Raw genomic sequence first — 22904 nt, forward strand, 5'->3', positions numbered from 1 at the left:
CGTACTAAATTATAATCCTGGTACCTTTGATAACTATGATATATTTGTTTAAAAAAAATTGAATCCGTCCCATGATTGAGTCTTATATATCATATCAGAAGTTCGTGCTTCTGATCATATACTCTATAAATGAAAAATTGCTGTATAAATTGATCAGATTCTTAGAAAAGATAACCAAGAAACTCTCAACCAGTCAACAAGGCAACTATTTATTTGGTCTCTGGTGAAAAGGTGTCTCATTGGTAATCATACCACATCATTCTTATTTTTTATCAGAACAACAAAACGCAATAAATAAGTGTAGTGTTCATAAGCAAATAAGAGTCTATAATTTGTATGAATGAGTTTTAAACTATTGTAGCTAAATTCAATAGAGAGTAAATGACATAAATTACAAGGAACAATTACATCAAGGATTTATAACATATAACGCAAACTGCTGAAATATCATTTTAAGTAAACATCAGGGAATAAATAGATATTTAATAGTTCAGAGTACCGGTGAACAACGATTGCATTGGTGATGATAACTGTGATGAAGCACCAAGCGTAATAATCTAATTTTTGTCACGTCTCTAGAGCCATGTAATAGCACTACATCCGAAGATACCGTTGGTACTTTTCTAACATGTAAAATATACAGTTTCGAATTGAAATGCCTTTATAAGCACCATGTAGAGTCGAATAGCACTTTTGCAATTTTGTATCAATAAACTCATCAAAGATACCAGGGCTAAATTAAGTAATACGCCAGACGCGCGTTTCGTCTACAAAAGACTCATCAGTGACGCTCGAATCCAAAAAAAGTTAAAAAGTCCAAAAAAAGTTGAAGAGCATTGAGGACCAAAATTCCTATTAGATTTGCCAAATACAGCTAAGGTAATCTATGCCTGAGGTAGAAAAGCCTTAGTATTTAAAACAAATCAAGTTGTAAACAGTTAATTTATAAAGATAACCATATCAATGACAATTCATGTCAGCACAAAATGTACTGACTACTGGGCTTGTAATAACCTCATGTTTGTTTAAAATGTTTTACGTATTTGTAAAGACTCTAAGTCTCGTTGCGATGTTCATCGAGAAGAGTATAGTCTTATGTAGACGAAACGCACGTCTGGCGTATGAAATTATAATCCTGGTACTTTTGATAACTATTTACACCACTGGGTCGATGCCACTGCTGGTGGACGTTTCGTCCCCGAGGGTATCACCAGCCTAGTAGTCAGCACTTCGGTGTTGACATGAATATCAATTATATGGTCATTTTTATAAATTTTCTGTTTACAAAACTTTGAACTTTTCGAAAAACTAAGGATTTTCTTACCCCAGGAGTAGATTACCTTAGCCGTATTTGGCACAACTTTTTGGAATTTTTGGTCCTCAATGCTCTTCAACTTTGTATATGTTTTGGCTTTTTCACTATTTTGATCTGAGCGTCACTGATGAGTCTTATGAAGACGAAACGTGCGTCTGGCGTATGAAATTATAATCCTGGTACTTTTGATAACTATTTACACCACTGGGTCGATGCCACTGCTGGTGGACGTTTCGTCCCCGAGGGTATCACCAGCCTAGTAGTCAGCACTTCGGTGTTGACATGAATATCAATTATATGGTCATTTTTATAAATTTTCTGTTTACAAAACTTTGAACTTTTCGAAAAACTAAGGATTTTCTTACCCCAGGAGTAGATTACCTTAGCCGTATTTGGCACAACTTTTTGGAATTTTTGGTCCTCAATGCTCTTCAACTTTGTATATGTTTTGGCTTTTTCACTATTTTGATCTGAGCGTCACTGATGAGTCTTATGTAGACGAAACGCGCGTCTGGCGTATGAAATTATAATCCTGATACTTTTGATAACTATTTACACCACTGGGTCGATGCCACTGCTGGTGGACGTTTCGTCCCCGAGGGTATCACCAGCCTAGTAGTCAGCACTTTGGTGTTGACATGAATATCAATTATATGGTCATTTTTATAAATTTTCTGTTTACAAAACTTTGAACTTTTCGAAAAACTAAGGATTTTCTTACCCCAGGAGTAGATTACCTTAGCCGTATTTGGCACAACTTTTTGGAATTTTTGGTCCTCAATGCTCTTCAACTTTGTATATGTTTTGGCTTTTTCACTATTTTGATCTGAGCGTCACTGATGAGTCTTATGTAGACGAAACGCGCGTCTGGCGTATGCAATTATAATCCTGGTACTTTTGATAACTATTTACACCACTGGGTCGATGCCACTGCTGGTGGACGTTTCGTCCCCGAGGGTATCACCAGCCTAGTAGTCAGCACTTCGGTGTTGACATAAATATCAATTATATGGTCATTTTTATAAATTTTCTGTTTACAAAACTTTGAACTTTTCGAAAAACTAAGGATTTTCTTACCCCAGGAGTAGATTACCTAAACCGTATTTGGCACAACATTTTGGAATTTTTGGTCCTCAATGCTCTTCAACTTTGTATATGTTTTGGCTTTTTCACAATTTTGATCTGAGCGTCACTGATGAGTCTTATGTAGACGAAACGCGCGTCTGGCGTATGAAATTATAATCCTGGTACTTTTGATAACTATTTACACCACTGGGTCGATGCCACTGCTGGTGGACGTTTCGTCCCCGAGGGTATCACCAGCCTAGTAGTCAGCACTTCGGTGTTGACATGAATATCAATTATATGGTCATTTTTATAAATTTTCTGTTTACAAAACTTTGAACTTTTCGAAAAACTAAGGATTTTCTTACCCCAGGAGTAGATTACCTTAGCCGTATTTGGCACAACTTTTTGAAATTTTTGGTCCTCAATGCTCTTCAACTTTGTATATGTTTTGGCTTTTTCACTATTTTGATCTGAGCGTCACTGATGAGTCTTATGTAGACGAAACGCGCGTCTGGCGTATGAAATTATAATCCTGGTACTTTTGATAACTATTTACACCACTGGGTCGATGCCACTGCTGGTGGACGTTTCGTCCCCGAGGGTATCACCAGCCTAGTAGTCAGCACTTTGGTGTTGACATGAATATCAATTATATGGTCATTTTTATAAATTTTCTGTTTACAAAACTTTGAACTTTTCGAAAAACTAAGGATTTTCTTACCCCAGGAGTAGATTACCTTAGCCGTATTTGGCACAACTTTTTGGAATTTTTGGTCCTCAATGCTCTTCAACTTTGTATATGTTTTGGCTTTTTCACTATTTTGATCTGAGCGTCACTGATGAGTCTTATGTAGACGAAACGCGCGTCTGGCGTATGCAATTATAATCCTGGTACTTTTGATAACTATTTACACCACTGGGTCGATGCCACTGCTGGTGGACGTTTCGTCCCCGAGGGTATCACCAGCCTAGTAGTCAGCACTTCGGTGTTGACATAAATATCAATTATATGGTCATTTTTATAAATTTTCTGTTTACAAAACTTTGAACTTTTCGAAAAACTAAGGATTTTCTTACCCCAGGAGTAGATTACCTAAACCGTATTTGGCACAACATTTTGGAATTTTTGGTCCTCAATGCTCTTCAACTTTGTATATGTTTTGGCTTTTTCACAATTTTGATCTGAGCGTCACTGATGAGTCTTATGTAGACGAAACGCGCGTCTGGCGTATGAAATTATAATCCTGGTACTTTTGATAACTATTTACACCACTGGGTCGATGCCACTGCTGGTGGACGTTTCGTCCCCGAGGGTATCACCAGCCTAGTAGTCAGCACTTCGGTGTTGACATGAATATCAATTATATGGTCATTTTTATAAATTTTCTGTTTACAAAACTTTGAACTTTTCGAAAAACTAAGGATTTTCTTACCCCAGGAGTAGATTACCTTAGCCGTATTTGGCACAACTTTTTGAAATTTTTGGTCCTCAATGCTCTTCAACTTTGTATATGTTTTGGCTTTTTCACTATTTTGATCTGAGCGTCACTGATGAGTCTTATGTAGACGAAACGCGCGTCTGGCGTATGAAATTATAATCCTGGTACTTTTGATAACTATTTACACCACTGGGTCGATGCCACTGCTGGTGGACGTTTCGTCCCCGAGGGTATCACCAGCCTAGTAGTCAGCACTTTGGTGTTGACATGAATATCAATTATATGGTCATTTTTATAAATTTTCTGTTTACAAAACTTTGAACTTTTCGAAAAACTAAGGATTTTCTTACCCCAGGAGTAGATTACCTTAGCCGTATTTGGCACAACTTTTTGGAATTTTTGGTCCTCAATGCTCTTCAACTTTGTATATGTTTTGGCTTTTTCACTATTTTGATCTGAGCGTCACTGATGAGTCTTATGTAGACGAAACGCGCGTCTGGCGTATGCAATTATAATCCTGGTACTTTTGATAACTATTTACACCACTGGGTCGATGCCACTGCTGGTGGACGTTTCGTCCCCGAGGGTATCACCAGCCTAGTAGTCAGCACTTCGGTGTTGACATAAATATCAATTATATGGTCATTTTTATAAATTTTCTGTTTACAAAACTTTGAACTTTTCGAAAAACTAAGGATTTTCTTACCCCAGGAGTAGATTACCTAAACCGTATTTGGCACAACATTTTGGAATTTTTGGTCCTCAATGCTCTTCAACTTTGTATATGTTTTGGCTTTTTCACAATTTTGATCTGAGCGTCACTGATGAGTCTTATGTAGACGAAACGCGCGTCTGGCGTATGAAATTATAATCCTGGTACTTTTGATAACTATTTACACCACTGGGTCGATGCCACTGCTGGTGGACGTTTCGTCCCCGAGGGTATCACCAGCCTAGTAGTCAGCACTTCGGTGTTGACATGAATATCAATTATATGGTCATTTTTATAAATTTTCTGTTTACAAAACTTTGAACTTTTCGAAAAACTAAGGATTTTCTTACCCCAGGAGTAGATTACCTTAGCCGTATTTGGCACAACTTTTTGAAATTTTTGGTCCTCAATGCTCTTCAACTTTGTATATGTTTTGGCTTTTTCACTATTTTGATCTGAGCGTCACTGATGAGTCTTATGTAGACGAAACGCGCGTCTGGCGTATGAAATTATAATCCTGGTACTTTTGATAACTATTTACACCACTGGGTCGATGCCACTGCTGGTGGACGTTTCGTCCCCGAGGGTATCACCAGCCTAGTAGTCAGCACTTTGGTGTTGACATGAATATCAATTATATGGTCATTTTTATAAATTTTCTGTTTACAAAACTTTGAACTTTTCGAAAAACTAAGGATTTTCTTACCCCAGGAGTAGATTACCTTAGCCGTATTTGGCACAACTTTTTGGAATTTTTGGTCCTCAATGCTCTTCAACTTTGTATATGTTTTGGCTTTTTCACTATTTTGATCTGAGCGTCACTGATGAGTCTTATGTAGACGAAACGCGCGTCTGGCGTATGAAATTATAATCCTGGTACTTTTGATAACTATTTACACCACTGGGTCGATGCCACTGCTGGTGGACGTTTCGTCCCCGAGGGTATCACCAGCCTAGTAGTCAGCACTTCGGTGTTGACATGAATATCAATTATATGGTCATTTTTATAAATTTTCTGTTTACAAAACTTTGAACTTTTCGAAAAACTAAGGATTTTCTTACCCCAGGAGTAGATTACCTTAGCCGTATTTGGCACAACTTTTTGGAATTTTTGGTCCTCAATGCTCTTCAACTTTGTATATGTTTTGGCTTTTTCACTATTTTGATCTGAGCGTCACTGATGAGTCTTATGTAGACGAAACGCGCGTCTGGCGTATGAAATTATAATCCTGGTACTTTTGATAACTATATGTATGTACAAATTTCTTCAAAAGTTTTACCCAACTGTAGTATGTATTCCTCTCTTCATACTGAACTACTGTCATACATTTAAGCTAATTGATTCAGTAAAAGCGTTTTAGTGTGCAGTAAGCACAGTGAATACAAATAATGCCTACCATTCAAGTCTATATTTTCTAGGTCTATGTCAACAAGTTGAAATAACTAATAAGCAACTGTTTTATTAGGCATTTGCATTGTTTGTAAAGGTCTGACTTGGATATGTAAATTTCTCTCCTAATGAATTTTATGCATAATAAGTTCAAAGAAAAATCTCAATACATTGAACCCCTAAGAAAATTCAAAACGGAACGTCCTGAATTAAATGGCAAAATCAAAAGCTGAAACACATCAAACGAATGGACAACAACTGTCATATTCCTGTTTTGGTGCAGTATTTTCTTATGTACAAAAGGGTGGACTCAAATAAATTGTATAGCTAGCTAAACCTGCCAATACATTGTTCGGTTGGTCAATATGTTTTTTTAAAGGAAGCTATTGTGTAATTTAAATATGGATACTTTTTTTTCTAAACGATTACTGATCTGGGGCATTAAAGGGAAATAATTTAAATTCAAGCATTGTACACATAAACCAAATCAAAATTAACAAAATTATGAATTGGTATGCCATACGCATGTTTGGTCTACCAGAGACTCATCGGTGACAATAAAAAAAGTCCGAAATGCCAAATAAAGTATGAAGATGCAGAGCATTATGGAAGCACATTTTTCAATCAAAGGCTGAGGTGAACAATTCCTGGGGTTGATAATCATAAGTATTTTGAATGATTTAAATTTTTGCAAACTAATTATATTTATATTTTGTGCCTTGTCAATGATAATAAATGTAAACATAGAAGTACTGATGATACCCTCGTAATATATAGACGGATCTTCAAAACTTTAATTGTGTCCCTTGATACAACAGTTATTTAAAAATTTCACTCACCTTCAAAATAATTAAAAAAACAAAAAAAAACACATGATAAATGTTGAACAATTATGGAGATAACGTGAACAGCCCCTGCAAAATGTCAATATGAAGGTAGTTAAAAGTTGACAGAACAAAATTCTGCTGTTTATAAAGTTGATTATTTCCGTTTGATATTAGCAAGTTATTAGCTGCTACAAAAATATTACAAATGAAAACTTCTTAACAAACAAAGCAATAAATAATTGACAAACAAAACAATGTTTGGAACTAATTATTTATAAAATTTCATAAGAACAGATTTTTTCATATACAAATCAGACTTTTATAAACCAGTGCATAATATAAGAGTACGCTATTTTCTTATTTTCATTTCATGACACAGTTGATGAGTGTTGGCTTTTGTTTTTTGTTGCACTTCGGTGTTCCTGTTGCTTTTTGTTTTCCTCTTATAGTTGATGTATTTCCCTCTGTTTTGGTTTGTAACCTGAATTAGTTTTTTTCTCATTCGATTTATGACATTTGAACACCGGTATACTACTGTTGTCTTTATTTAGAGACATTTCTGGACACGGATGGTAAGGATTATCCTAATTTCAAAGCTCGCACTTCACACTAACAACCTTTAACTGAAGCAATGTTTTACTAGATGCTTAGTTAATGTATAAGAATACATTATACAATTGGGTAAAACGTTTTAAGCAAATGGTATAGGATAGCCAAAGCCTTCTGGATAACGACAGTAATATTCAGTATTCAAAAGGTTTAGACACAATATATTGTACAGTTGATATTGGCATTACTACTTTCATTAAACCACTCATTTTACTTTTTTTAATGAGAAATCTTAAAAAGAACTTTTAAAAAATAAATCGTAAAATAGCACCTCAATCATAGTCGGTATGCCAAAACCATCGTATATATATCATGAATACATAATGAATATATATACCAAATGCACATGCAACTTGTACGAGTTATCATATACAAATAATAACAAGCATTTGGGGAAAAGTAGTAAGGAAAGGAGTAGTACTTTTTGCTGTTCTATGCGTCCTTTAATCATATTATTCAAAAAGTAGTATTAACTTAAATGTATCAATATTTTTTTTACACTTATTTACTGGCTTTTAGAGCAATTTACCTCATTATCAACGAATAGCTAGTGAAAATCAACTTATCATAAATTCATGGATGACATTTTGTATTTACGAACAGACGCGCGTTTCGTCTTAAAAAGACTCATCAGTGACGCTCGAATCCAAAAAAGTTAAAAAGACAAAATAAAGTACGAAGTAGAAGATCAGTGATGACCAAGATTCCTAAAGGTTTTGCCAAATACAGCTAAGGTAATATATTATTGAGGAACAAAACCTTAGTATTTAAAAAATAAAAATTTGTTAACAGTTAATTTATAAAAATGACCATATCGATGTTCAAAGAGTTATTCAAAAGGAAGAGCTTGATTTCGGTTTATTGGTTATCGAAGAGCACATAAATATTGACGTACGTGTATCAATTCATCATCGCACTCATGATGAATTCCGTTATTTGATACATTTATTGATTCCGTTATCTTATATACTTATTCTATTATCTTATATACTTGTGGCTATTTTCACAACATTACATACTTGTGAAATTTAATCTCTATCAGAGAAACAATCATTTGATAGTATAACCTTGACGTCATAGCAGATAAGACATCGCAAAAACAGCAATAGTTTGTGCAAGCGTAAGGTTTTCGGTAACGTCCTTTACAAATGAAAATGAGTCCGTAAATTCTACGCATTAGCATAACTTCTGACTCTTCCTAGGCCATCTTTTCAATTATAAACCAACATAGAAAACTTAAGACTGAGCAAAACAAACCCTACAAAACCCGTGGTTGATCTCAGCCGCACCAGAACAAATATTTGATTCAAGTGTCATTTGTGAGTCTTATGTAGACAAAAAGCGCGTCTTCTATACTTATATTACAAACCACGTATATTTGATGAGCTTTTACACTATCAGAGTCGAAGTAACCACGAGGGTATCACCAGCCTAGTAATAACTGTACTTTAAATTATATCAGCACTAAAGTTTTTTAATGCATACATAGCCTTTGGGACAACCTTGGAATTTTTTGTTTTCATACATACACGCTTGTAAGTAAATAGATACCAGGATTAAAAAAAAATGTTTACGCCAAGCCAGGCTCCTAAAGACTCATCAGTGATGCTCGAGTCTAAAAATGCCAAATAAAGTATGAAGCTTAAAAATGATTGACCCTTCAACCGGTTTTATTTGAGTGACACTGATGAATCTAATATAGACGAATTTTTGTCTGGAGAACAGTTGTCTCTGTGATAATGACATTGTCGGTGGACAGTTTGTGTGAGTATGTATCAATATCCAGTATCTAGCGCTCCTGACCTGACGTGAAATATCGTAAATGCGGTCGATGTAAATTTAATGTTCATAAAATATTAAAAATTATTGGAAACACTTCTGCATAGTTGATCTTGACTAGCTTTGAAAATGAGAAATCAAATCATGAAAGATACCAAAAAGAGAAATTCAAATTCATAAGTTAAAAACAAACTGGAATACGATTAAAAGACATACAACAGTACACGAAACACAACATAAAAAACTAAAGGTAGAGCAAAACGAACCGGTGGTGATATCATGTTTCCATGAAGGCTAAACAGATTCTGCTCCTGAGATGAAAGACAATTACTTACAAATGTTCTGTTCAATTACTTACAAATGTTCTGTTTAATTACTTACAAATGTTCTGTTTAATTACTTACAAATGTTCTGTTCAATTACTTACAAATGTTCTGTGCAATTACTTACAAATGTCCTGTTTGCAAGGATCTTCAACATCGTAATTGGTTTGACATTTAAACTTTTTTGATTCAAGTGATAAAGGTGAGTCTTGATTTCAAAACTCGCATCAGGCACACTAGAATATAAGCTGAGAATAATTGACGAATTATGATATCAAACATCAGTCTATTTCATTTTTTTTTTTGTAAAATTGTATAACGTTAGTACATATGGATAAAGAAAGACAGTTTAAACTTAACCTTTTTTTGTTTATTTCCTAATGACGACAAAATGCTGTAAAACAGATATACAAATATATATATATATATATATATATATACAACTCGTCTAAACATCAACCCAACAATGTTAGATCTGTAAATTTGCTTTCGCAAATTTTTGGTTCTTCCCTCGCCGGGATTCGAACCCATGCTACTGTGATATCGTGACACCAAATCGCCTGCACTGTAGCCGTCCCGCTAGACCACACGACCACCTGGGCTCTCAAAAAAAGAGCTTTCGGTGGCCATATGTTACCTTTCCACGTCAGTTTTTAATCTAGCGGCGTACTACAGTACATGATATATAAGGCATGAAGATGTTATTGTTACAGATCAGCTAAATTATCTATAGTAAAGGATCCTACAAATTAATGTAAGATACAGTCACAGAAAATAATTATATTCATAAGTACGTCTGAGTCAGTGACAACCCTACAACAGATGTATCCATCGGATCGCCATCGATGATGGTGATACATGGCTGTGTACATAATGTATATACAACTCGTCTAAACATCAACCCAACAATGTTAGATCTGTAAATTTGCTTTCGCAAATTTTTGGTTCTTCCCTCGCCGTGAAGAACCAAAAATTTGCGAAAGCAAATTTACAGATCTAACATTGTTGGGTTGATGTTTAGACGAGTTGTATATACATTATGTACACAGCCATGTATCACCATCATCGATGGCGATCCGATGGATACATCTGTTGTAGGGTTGTCACTGACTCAGACGTACTTATATATATATATATATCTGTTTTATTTTTCTAAAAGCCAACTGTTAAAAATCAACAAATAAAAGCTGAAATATCGGAAATTCCTAATTTAATAAAAAAAAAAAAGCATATGTTTTCGTCCGACCAATCCAATTTTTATCTCCTATACCCTAATCAAACGTTTGTCATTTTTCCATTAATCACAATTAGAGTCCAAATGCCTCCCAATAAAATTCACTTAGGTAAAACAGAGTACAATAACAAATAAATCATCACCTACCAGCAAATAAATGTATATTCCTCCTTAGCGTTTACTTATAACCTAGTACATGTAAATGCAGAGTCCAATACAATATGCTTTAGAGTATTTGCTGGTGAAACTAATTTAAAAGAGGGGTGATAGATACCAGAGGGACAGTCAAAACCATAGATTGAAAACAAACTGACAACGCCATGGCTAATGTATATTGAGAAATATTTACACAATAAAAAAACTCAAAGATGCCGGGCGAATAATTGTGTACGTAATAGGCCTGTTTTGTCTACAAAAGACTCATTAGTGACGCTAGTACCATCAAAGAATCAAAGCCAAATATAAAAAAATAGCTGCAGATCATTGATTGAAATATAACCTCATTAAAGTCTGTAGTACCATTTTGTTTGTACCTCTAATCGGGGACTTTCAATCAAAAGAGTTATCCGTAATGTATCAAGCGCAAACGTTATTTGACATTTTATTTTGTTCTGATGCGTATTTAATCATTGCCCTTCGACATTTAAACCCTTCGGCTTTCCAAACTGTTGGTGTCAAGCATACCCGATGTATGTTATTAAAATTTACATTTCTTGTGAACAGGAAAGGGTGTTATAAGTTTGGTCTAACTTATATTGGCTGTCTTTCAGTTCCCGAGGTTAATATTCGCCCAATAACCATTGACCCGATTTAAATTATAAAATGTTTCATTCATTAATATTTTAAGTAGAGTCAAAAGTAGTTTACTTGTGTCCAAATCACAAATCCAATAAATTCACAAAGAAGATAAAAAAAAAAAATACAGAATCGCCAGTACTTCAAAAGCAGGAGACCGGCACGGTACGTCACAGTTACTGTTTGCACATCATGTATCATTTGCATGTAAATCAACCATTAGTCAAAAGTCACATTTCGGAATAGGGACAAACTTGGTTTAAAATTAGAAAGCCAAAGATTTAAGACCGTGAAAACATTATGGTAATGTATTTTATCAAACACATATGTTATTGTGCAAAAACTACAACTCTCTCAAGCCATGTTGACATTAGACTGTTAGGGGGGAACTGTTTAATTTCCTTTGGTATTTATGATGTTTATCATCAAGCATTTTTTTTCATTGATGTGTTGAGCTTACCTATTGATGTTCAATGTAAAATTGAGAATGGAAATGATGAATGTGTCAAAGTGACAACAACCCGACCATAAAGCAGACAACATTGATGTTGAAAGAACATGATGATTTTTTTTCTAAGCAAAAATGTCGTGCTTAGTATTCTTCATTTCACGAAAGCATCAGTTGGATATATAACATTTTCTTATAAGAATCGTGTTGCTTTTATACTTAAGTTGCACATAAATACCAATCGACATAGCCAACAAGTGGCACTGTAATAGCTTGCAAAATCTTTAAATTCACATTTTAAAGTAGGATGTTTGAAAACTTGATAGGTCATTAATGTTAAAAAGTATCGATAAAAATGCAGATCAATATATTTTTATAAAACTTTGATATCACTCTCAAGAGAATTGGCGTCAAGGGTTTTAAGTGAACTACATTTCCTGTTATTTCAAAGAACAACTGTGTTGCTTTCTAGATGTGCTTTTAATTCTTTATACCAACTCTATTGTTGTACCATATAAGACTTAGCCAAGCAATTTTCTCTGTGCTACTTTCAGGATATTGCACAAGACATATCATAACTGATAAGAGTTTTCAATTATAATAATTGAGCACCTTTGTACAATGAGTAGTAAAATAACATATACTGAGTCTGAATGTTTACAATGATTGGCATAATGGGAAACTATACAAACATTGCATTTTACGTTTATCAGTGTTCTTGTCCAAGCAAAGCTTTTAGTAGCTAGTGGAATGAATAGATGTGCCTACTGATGCTGGGATGTATTGACAGCCTCTGATTGGCGAGAAATACTTCGTCAATTGATACTCATCTCTAGTTCGATAAAGAATAGTAACTACCATCGGGTCATCAATCAAGGAGTTTCACAAGTACCCATTAATAGAATATCTAAACTTCAGTCTGGACCGGTCTACCTAGCACTACCACCGGATATTGATTTGATGTCGTATTGCAGGTAAAAATCACCTGTTAAACGCTTCATTTAATTGTACATCAGACACAGGACTGTGTTTATGGAACTAATAGGACTTTTCATACAGTATTTATCATATAATTGTAGGCTTAATGTCATTGATTATCAGTAATTTGTGGAAAGTATGAGAAATATGATACGAAAACATTTTCATCATTCGAAGAATATGAATAATGAGTAATTTTACTTTGGTTGTGTCTTATATTGTAATAAGTGTAACAATAGTTATTTCCTATGGAAAACAAATACAATTAAGTGTTATCTGTGATGAATCATTATATAATCTTTGTGCTAAACAAGTGAGAACCTACGAGAAAACTTATCAAAGATCAACAAACTCTATTGACAATGTAGTATTTCCTATAAAGATTAAGAAAGGAACTAGTGATTTGTTGATAAATTATCAGCAGTTTAACGTTAATGATGACTTTTGGAATATATTTGTAGTTTTTGGAGATGACGTGACAACAAATGCCGCTGCAATTGTTGCCACTACCTACCACATACCTATATTCCTGTACACAACTTCACAGTGGCACAACAATGTAAGTAGTGTTACAATTATTAGCATCCTATTATTTATATGCTGTCAACCCATTTTGAATACAAAGAAAGTTTTATAAATACAGCTAGAAATTGCTTTGTCTGTACATGAAATGGTTATCTATATTAAGTTATAAAAACAATGATATAAACTAGAGACATGTCTCTGCAGCAGGTATATATATTTTAAGTTATAAGTAAGAAATAAAAGAGAGAGAAAAAAGTAAATGTATTGTCAATTAGATTGTATAGTTAATAGTTGGTGAATCAGACAGATCATAGAAGAATAAAAAAGTCAGCGTTGGGATCACTTACGATTTTCTTTTTATTCCAGCTTAAATGTTAGATTCTATTAATAGTCTTTGAAAACATTCCATTGCTTTTGTATTTTAAAAGATCACTACGGGAATTAAATCGAAAAAAGCATTTAAAAAATCGAAATTATTTGAATATTGATAAATGAAGTAAAGCAAATCAACAAAGTGGGTTAAAATCTAGGACTCAAACACAATTCTTTATTTGTTTTTAATTTTAAACGAAATTGAAATGGCCTCACCATAGTGATTGAAAAACTGAAGAGAACGGATGGAATATATTTTAAAAATTTTATAGCTATTTCCATTAAAGTACATAATTCATGTTAAAGAAACAAATATAGAAAGATTGTCTAAATCTGGCCATCTAAATCATTATATTCATTTGTCAATTCTCATTAGTAAATTGAAATCAGGCAGGGAAAATCAATAGAATAGCTATTTAAATTCAACCTTTATTCCATAAAATTCAGGTAAAATACGTGAGGCCTCAAGAATCGTATTTACAAATGCCTATGCACAACTCTGATTTTTTTAGTATCATACAGTTCAATATTCATTGCACTGGATCAAAAACATAAAAGAACAATTATTATGCAGTTATTGCAATTCTGAAAGATTATTAATCTCATTAGCAATTTTTTATTGAAGTAATTTAGACATTATCTACATAAAATTGCAACACAAAACGCTTAACTGTTATCATAAATACCATTATTGTTAAAACAAGGTCATTTCATTGCATCAAAAAACAAACAAATTATTTCATAGCTTCAAGAGTATTTTCTTTGGTAAATGGACAACACACCACATCTTCCTATATCTAAAAAGACAAATCGTGTTTTTTTTTCGAACCCCAATCTCCACACGATGGCCAATAGATTAGCAGATAAAATAAAATATATGGTAGCATAATACCATAGGTTAAGGTCTAACCTTCCCTTTTTACGTATCAAAAGTACTTTTTAAAATAGGGCTGATAATAGTAGCTTCGACAGCGATGATACTTATTTGAGAAACAGAAGTGGTCCAAAGAGTAATTACTCAGTATAATCATGGAAGTAATATTTCAATATTACTATTTCAATATTACTTCCATAGTATAATAAAGAACGGTCGGAAAAAAATTAGTCCATCGAAACACGTTTTTTTATTGAACGTAAATTTTGACTTACCATTTTGTGAACAGGAATCAATAATCTAGAACCAACCAGTTCGTTCATGAATCTGATCTTAAAACCTGAATAAATAATTGTAAGTTTGATAACTAAGCAATTGTCCAAGAATTGCAAAGGCGTGAAACAAATGAAATGTAGACAAACAAAAAACCTAACAAACATGAAAATGTACAATTGAGTGATCCACTAAAACATTGAAGCTCCTGTTCCAGGAGGGTTGTAATTGCAGTAAACGGGAACACGGTCAAAATTTTAAAAAGAACAAAAATTTACATTGAAATAGATTATGAAAAACCAAACACGTTTTAACTTATGATATTTGAATCGTAAAAAAATCTAAAAATGTAGACGCTTTCAAAATAAAAATTACATTAGAGAAAAAGGAAGTTCATGATTCGCAACTGCCTCATTTTCTATTTCTTTCATTTTTCAAATTCTCTGATTTCTTTTTGCAGGAAGTACTCATAAAATTTCATAAGTAAGGATTTTAATGGGAAACTAGTACAAGAGAAACAAAAGATATTTAAACTCATAAGTCTAAATTTAACTAACAAGTCAATGGGGATGGGGTGGGGGGAATAGAAAAACGATAACAAAATCCAAAACAACAGAATACAAAACACAACATAGATAACACACAAATGAGTAACGCGAACCAACATCTTCGGATGATAGAAATATACGTTACTTCCATCTGCTTAATTGCCAGTGTATATAAAGCCAAAGGTCCTATACCAGACATTAGCTTTTGCTCATTATTGAAGGACGTACACTGTCCTGTACTAGTTGATTTCTGTGGCATTTGGTCTCTTGTTGAGAGTTGTCGCATTGGCAATCATACCAAATAGTATTTTTATGTTATAAATATGGTAGGCTACATGAGTGGAATGTTTAGAAAGTTACTGTCGAATCCCCCGAAAAGTTTGGCAATATTATTGCGAGAATTTTACATGCTCTTCCTTTAAATTTTATGTACTATTTGTCCAATTATCTTATAATTTCTCTTTGTTTTTTTTTATCTAGAATAAACAGGATTAAGTTATTATTAACTCGTTTGCGGTTTCGGCTTTCCACTAACTGTCAAGATAAAAAGCATGATAAGCACTACTTTAAACAGAATGTCAGTCTTTAAAAATACTTTCAAACATATTGTTTTATATTTCTTTGACATCTGAAAAAAATGTATTTGTTTGAATATAAAAGAATAAATGAAAACATTCATGAAAGGTAAACATTGAATAATTTTTTAGTGAATCTCGTTTTATTCTTTAAAATCTAAGATTTATTTAAGCAGGCATTATACATTTGGCATGGATGGAATAAAAAAGCAAGAATACATTTGGCATGGATGGAATAAAAAAGCAAGAATAAATGTGTTAATCTAATGAAAGTTGAACTAGGTTACTTCATGACGATAAAATTTCCATTTTTTTTATTCATGTTTTAGAATACTCCTTTAATCAGAACTGTACAGAACTTTTATGTGTTATTGTTCTATTCTTATTATTTACATATATTATTAGGTTAGACTGACTACTAATGTTTCTTTTCTCTTGCGTCAGAGAATGCAATCTAAAATGTCACTACGGATTCAGCAAGTCTATACATTATACAACGTGATGATAGCTGGCTGATTTTATGTGCCTGCTGAATTGATTAAAAAGGAGATAAACATATACTTAACGAGGTTTTGTAAACTAAGGTTGTAATTCTGTGTAATAACCATTTCCCTAAACCGAGACTATCTTTCAATATTGCATTGTTTTCACCTTATCATGTTTTGTTGCTCTTCAATGGTTATTAGAATATAAAGGAAGAATCAAAATGCATTCATCCCGGAAGCTATATTCTAATTCAATTTTTTTGCTAAGAGATGCTTTCTTTTCTATTAGAGTTGGTGTAGGCATGTAGGGTCTTAAACATATTATTTGTCGTGAATGTTTAATCTGGCTCGATAGGTTGGTTGTTTCGTTTCGTTTTGATTTTTTGTTAACAGTATCTAGCATACCATCTGACTTGCTTCTCCGAGGTTTTGTTCTAGTAATTTAGTTCTTGGTAATTTAGTCTTCCACGCATAACTGATTCTTTAAAATCAGTTATGAATAAAAAGTGATAAATAAAAAGAGATGCGTGGATAAAACAGCACACCAACACACAAAACAAAAAAAAAGAGATCTAGTGACCAAGAATAGACAGGTGTCTATACGGAATATACATTGAACTTGTCCCGAAAAAGAGGTGAACTATTCAGGTATGTGACGGAATCATATCTGTTTTTGCACAAACAGCAAATGATATGTCTCTTATTGAAAAAATAGTCCTTTACATTCAGCAAGTTCAGTTCTGTTGACTATAGAATAATAAATTATTCAGTTTGGGTTACTCCTGATTGAAAAACATTTGCACTATGGACTTTGTCGGTTATAAAAGCTCAGAGAGCTTATATTTATTTGTTATGTAACATGCCGAAAGCTTTGAATTGAATTTGAATTTGAATTGACATCTGAATAAAATCTTACAGCAATGACTGATTAAAAGTATATCTGATCTTCGTCAACTATGAGTCGATTTTCTCTCTCTCTCTCTCTCTTGATCGATAATCTAAAAGTTTTTTAGTCAAACCGGTAATTGATCGATTTAGTTTGGGTTATTTTCTTAACAGTTTTAGATATTGCTGTTCTTTTAGACTTTGAGCTGAAATATGTATACGCTATATTCAATTAGTGTGTCTCCTATACGGATCATTATTTTTTTTCTGATTTTGGTCTGTTTATAAAATTTTGATTCGAGTATGCTTTACATGAAACCTAATCTAATCCAACAAAAGACGCTGATGAGATTATATCCATAGAACTAATATACGTTTGCGTTGTAAGATATTGCTAAAAAAAATATTCTTTAAAGTAACAAAGTTATTCCTTACATGAAAATCTTAGAATTTACTAAAATTATATTATCACTGAATACGAAAATGTGGTTTTATATAAAATATTACGAGGATGTATTGAGAGTTGACATAGTTATGCCAGCCTTTTGTTGGTTTCATCATTTCTTTCGACAAAATCAAAAGTTTGCGCACTAGGTAAATCTTTAGACTTTGTACTTTCGTTTTCATGCTGTAATACGCTTTGTGTGTTTATCTTTCAAAACTGTTTGTCTCGAGCGCACCTGCTGGAGATTATTCCGAATCACGCGTTAGGTGCATGGAATAGACATCATACATGTATTTTATTTTATTTTACGACCTAAATGTACTTGTGAAATCTGACGGACGCAAGATGGCTCATTATAAAGTAAGCATCACTGCCAGATACCATGCTCTGTTTCACTTCTTACAGTACTTTATGAAAATCAAAGAAATAAATATTACGTCACGTATAATATGATACTTAGTAAAAACAGTTTCTTCTCAAACCATGAAAGACGAAAAAATCTGATTTTGAAAACACGGATTATCAATCAATAATACGAAAACAATTACAGATGGCGTCAAACCGGATCTAAATACTGTTTCAGCTTGTGTAAATAATAACAAGGTACTTATCAATCTAAAGCATACCAAAGAGATAAATAAATATCTCGCTGAGTAATCCAGTTGCACAATAAAATAAATAAAAAAACTCAATGCTAGTATTAAATACAACTTTTACTGCATTCTATGCGTGATGAGTATTAAATATAACCTTTGCTTTATTATGTGCGTGACGAGTAGAAGTTGCTTAATCAATCCAATCTTATAGCATGTAAGGCAATCGATTAATAAATCAAAAGTTTTGATGGACCATTGATGTAAATAATCATTTAATATAATAACTAGGAAAAGGTCAACGAGTCTTCAACTATAGATAGAACAAACAAGATACTAATCCAGGAATATAACATTGGAATGAAAATGTTTTGGATTGAGCCTATCAAAACATGTTATTGTTCATGTGCATACATGTACCTGCCAACTGTCACTATTTGCGGGGGATTTCCCCATGGAAGCTATCAAATGGAAATTTTGTAAGGGCATTTTTGTCTACAGTTTTAAACAACACAGTAGTTTCATAATTGCTATAGGCTTTCAAAAGTATGAAGAAGCCAAAAAAAAAAAAAACCCATTAAAATACATTTGAAGGCTCCCTTGAAGGTTTTAAAGGACTACAAGAGCCACCTAGCACGCAACCCCCCTGGGCATTTTGAAAAGTTGACAAGTATCCAATCTCATAAACATGTTTAACCCCGCCGCATTTTTGCGCCTGTCCCAAGTCAGGAGCCTCTGGCCTTTGTTAGTCTTGTATTATTTTAATTTTAATTTCTTGTGTTCAATTTGAAAATTAGTATGCCGTTCATTATCACTGAACTAGTAAATATTTGTTTAGGGGCCAGCTGAAGGACGCCCCCGTGTGCGGGAATTTCTCTTACATTGAAGACCTGTTGGTAACCTTCTGCTGTTGTTTTTTCTATGGTCGGGTTGTTGTCTCTTTGACACATTCCCCATGTCCATTCTCAATTTGATGTGGACTTTTATTCCATGGTAATAGTTTATTTAAGCAAAACAACATTCCAATTTGTAAGTCGCACCGGTATAAATTTATTTTGTGAGCCATTGCCATCACTTCACATTCTTCGTTCTTTTTTCCGTGTTAAAGGCTTTACTGTGACTTTGAGATGAAGAACAACAATAGAAGTTCTGTTTTTTTTTGTTGCTTTTTGTGCTTTTTGCTGCGCATGCATTGACTCAGTATATTGATTTTGTGTCGTGACGAAATAAGATGAACGTTTAAAAAGTCTTACAAATTAAAGAACTAAGATCAACAAAATTGGAATTTTGGATCCTCAATGCTCTTCAACTTTGTAATTGTTTGGCTTTACAAATGTTTTGATATGAGCGTAACAGATGAGTTTTATGTAGACGAAATGCGCGTCTTGCGTACTTAATTATAATCCTGGTGCCTTTGTTTACTACTTAAAGTATAGTAATGTTCACAATAGATGAATCCTAAAGAAGTTGATGACGATTTATACCAATATTCAGCGTATTAGTGAATTATTTTGTTAATAACGAGAAGAATAAGACATTCTTAAAATAAAGATACCCACATTTCTATACATGTTAGAGTACTTGCCCTTAAAATTGCATTTTTTTCACGTCTTTTGTGATTTAGTCTATTTTCTAAGAGCAATTAATGGTTTCGATTAATCATAACCTCACCAATCTATGCATTTTGCCTCGTATATTTACTCCCAAAACCAAACATATTGCATAATTTTTATAATCAAATACTCGTTCATCTTGAGGGAAAGTATCACTTTTATTAGCTTTATACAATATGCAATCGTTTTTGAAATTACCTTTTCCGCTGTATATTGCAGTCACTGCTGTCAATGTGTTTTTAATTTTGTTTAAATGTTTCAGGGAATTAATTTTTGAAATGAAATAGGAACCATATCATCATTCAACATTAAAATGTTAGAAAATAACTTGTATTGTTTATATTACATGTACTGCAAGCATTTGTATAATCCACGTTAAAACACATCCTGAAATATTTATAAACATTTACGTCTCATTAAACGTTTTATTTATTTTCACGAAGTTCAACAACATACTTTTCATAGATAACAGTATAAGCATATTCTATAAAAACAAATTTACGATGTAATATTAAGTTTTAAACCAGTAGGCAACTTTAATTGAACAAATAATCCACGAAAGGTTGGGACATGTAATAATCTATTAAAGCGGAATTTTGTGAACACGAGCAAAGTATGGTCGTCCTGGAGTAAGAATAATGTGTCCGGGTAATGTGACATGTCTTTCGGCTGACGCTTATATGTTCTTGTCCTATTAAACATGAACACTGATTTGCCATTGGACGTTTACTACAATCCTTCCTCCATCACACAGAAACCGACGATTTCTAAAGTTATTTAGCCTCTATATTGCATCTATATAGGCATGGCTTGAATGTTTGGAAAGATGAGAGTTATCATTTAAAAGGTACCATTTTGCAAAAGACTTTTAGGAGTTAAAGTGAAAGCTTAACTAAAAATACTCTTAAGCGTTCAGTGTATTCTGGGGAAATGTATATAAAGCCAAAGGAACTTGCACTGCACTCTTCAGGTGCATACTTATTAAAGATTAAAAGCACCATCAGAATAGATTGAAATGTCAATGAAGAATGTTAAAAGATTAAGTACAAAGGAAAGGTAATAAAGTTTGTTACTTTATAGGCTCTTAAGATTTATTTGAATTAATTAATGAGTGGAAGTTACAAAGAAAATTAATCAATTTCCAGTAAACATTGCTCCTTCATTTGACAAGTCTACAACTGGTATGTAAATAGAATGTCTTTAAAATATAAGCAATCATCATCTAAAATGTTTGACAAATGAAAGAAGTGGGGAGAAAACGTATTGATATAAATAATGTTTAAAGAGAGTAAAATACTGAAAATTGAATCAACACATCGATGATCCTTTCACCAGTGCTGAAAGGTTAGAGCAATTTTGAATGTTTTAAGTGCACCTGTATCATAAATGATTTGTGATCGTGGACCCGTATATTCCAGTTAAGCGGTTACAACAGATCTTTAGTCTTTAAATAGCACATTATACGTGGGTTTTGCTAATTGTTGAGGGCTGTGAACTTTAATTGTGTGCGTTCTTGTCCATTGGTCTGTGGTAGAGGGTCTTGTTGGAGTGCTAAATTATTTAACAAAAAAAAAATGACAATAAAAGACAAAAAATAAAAAGAATCGAGAATAAAAGACAATACAGAATTGAGAAAAAAATATATAAAATATTTAAAGAATACAGAAAAAGGACACTCATCCAGACCCTCAGATAATTGTTTCATTGGCTATGTCCACATAATCTTCATTTTTTTAATTTAATTTTGTTTTGATGACATTACTTTCGAACGTTATAGAAATGATGATACCAAAAATATTACTGCTAAGATTCCTCATTTCAAGGGATTCAATGGAAGGTCATAGACGGTTTCAATAAGTGGCCCATATTTTACCTTTTAACCATAAAAGAAAAAAAATCAGGGTCACGTTATTAAGTGCGTATTGTATAATTCCACACATCAAAGAGTGCCATTTGCTATTTGGTATTGTATTCCAGGACTAGAGAATTCTTATTCCACAACATTCCTATAAAGGTAAAAATATGTATACAATGAATAGTAGTACTGCCAAAGTAAGTTTCATTGTTTGAATTTCTAGGCGCATTCCTCCGCTACATTTAACTTGATTACACGGACGAAAAAAGTTCTATTCATTAGCAATCCTTGGATATTTGGTCTAGAAAAAAAATCAGCATCAATTATAAAAATAATAGTTTTGACAGAAAAAGTAAATTTCTACATATGTCATTTGACAAGTCGGTACATTTAATTTTTGTCAATCGGCATGTATTGATATGCAAATATTTCCAAAAGAGAGACAAGAGATGCCAGAGGGACATTCAAACTCGAAAGTTTGAAATAAATTGACACCGGTAGGCTAAAAACAAAAAGACCAACAATAGTACAAAAAACAAAACTTGAAAACAAAAAACTGAGCAACACTAACCCAACCTAAAATTTGGAGTGATCTCAGGTGCTCTGGAAGGGTTAGTAGACGTACTCATTATGTGGCATCCGTCGCCCACTTCAATTTAGAACGTAGGTAATAGGCGCCCTTTCCCGACAAGAACATAGGGCTTTTGAATTCATTGTTTACTTGAACTTACAGACAAATTTGAAGAAATAAAACTTTTGGTGAAAAAGAAATATCGACCATGTTAATCTATAATTTTTATGTTCATGATTTTGCATGAAAAGTAAAAAATGAGAAGAAATTCGCCCAATCTCATACTTATCTAAGATTTCTAGAAAAGCAGGGGTTATATGTAGAAGAAGTTGTGGTGCAAGACTTTAAGGGGGTAGACCTTAGTTCAGGGAGA

The 22904-nt window shown here is 33.1% G+C and overlaps 1 protein-coding gene across 1 annotated transcript in view; it reads left to right on the top strand.

The window, feature by feature from the left end:
* The first annotated feature begins 12814 nt into the window (after positions 1-12814).
* The window catches only part of LOC134716350 (glutamate receptor ionotropic, NMDA 3A-like), a 34542-nt gene continuing 24452 nt past the window's right edge, over positions 12815-22904 (top strand). The window contains exon 1 of the mRNA XM_063579299.1: positions 12815-13476. Within this exon, the coding sequence (XP_063435369.1) occupies positions 13105-13476 (372 nt within the window). The 5' untranslated portion in view covers positions 12815-13104. The remainder of the gene's footprint in view (positions 13477-22904) is intronic.

This window comes from Mytilus trossulus, chromosome 1 (genome assembly GCF_036588685.1).
Source record: "Mytilus trossulus isolate FHL-02 chromosome 1, PNRI_Mtr1.1.1.hap1, whole genome shotgun sequence".
In the NCBI taxonomy this organism is placed as follows: Eukaryota; Metazoa; Mollusca; class Bivalvia; order Mytilida; family Mytilidae; genus Mytilus; species Mytilus trossulus.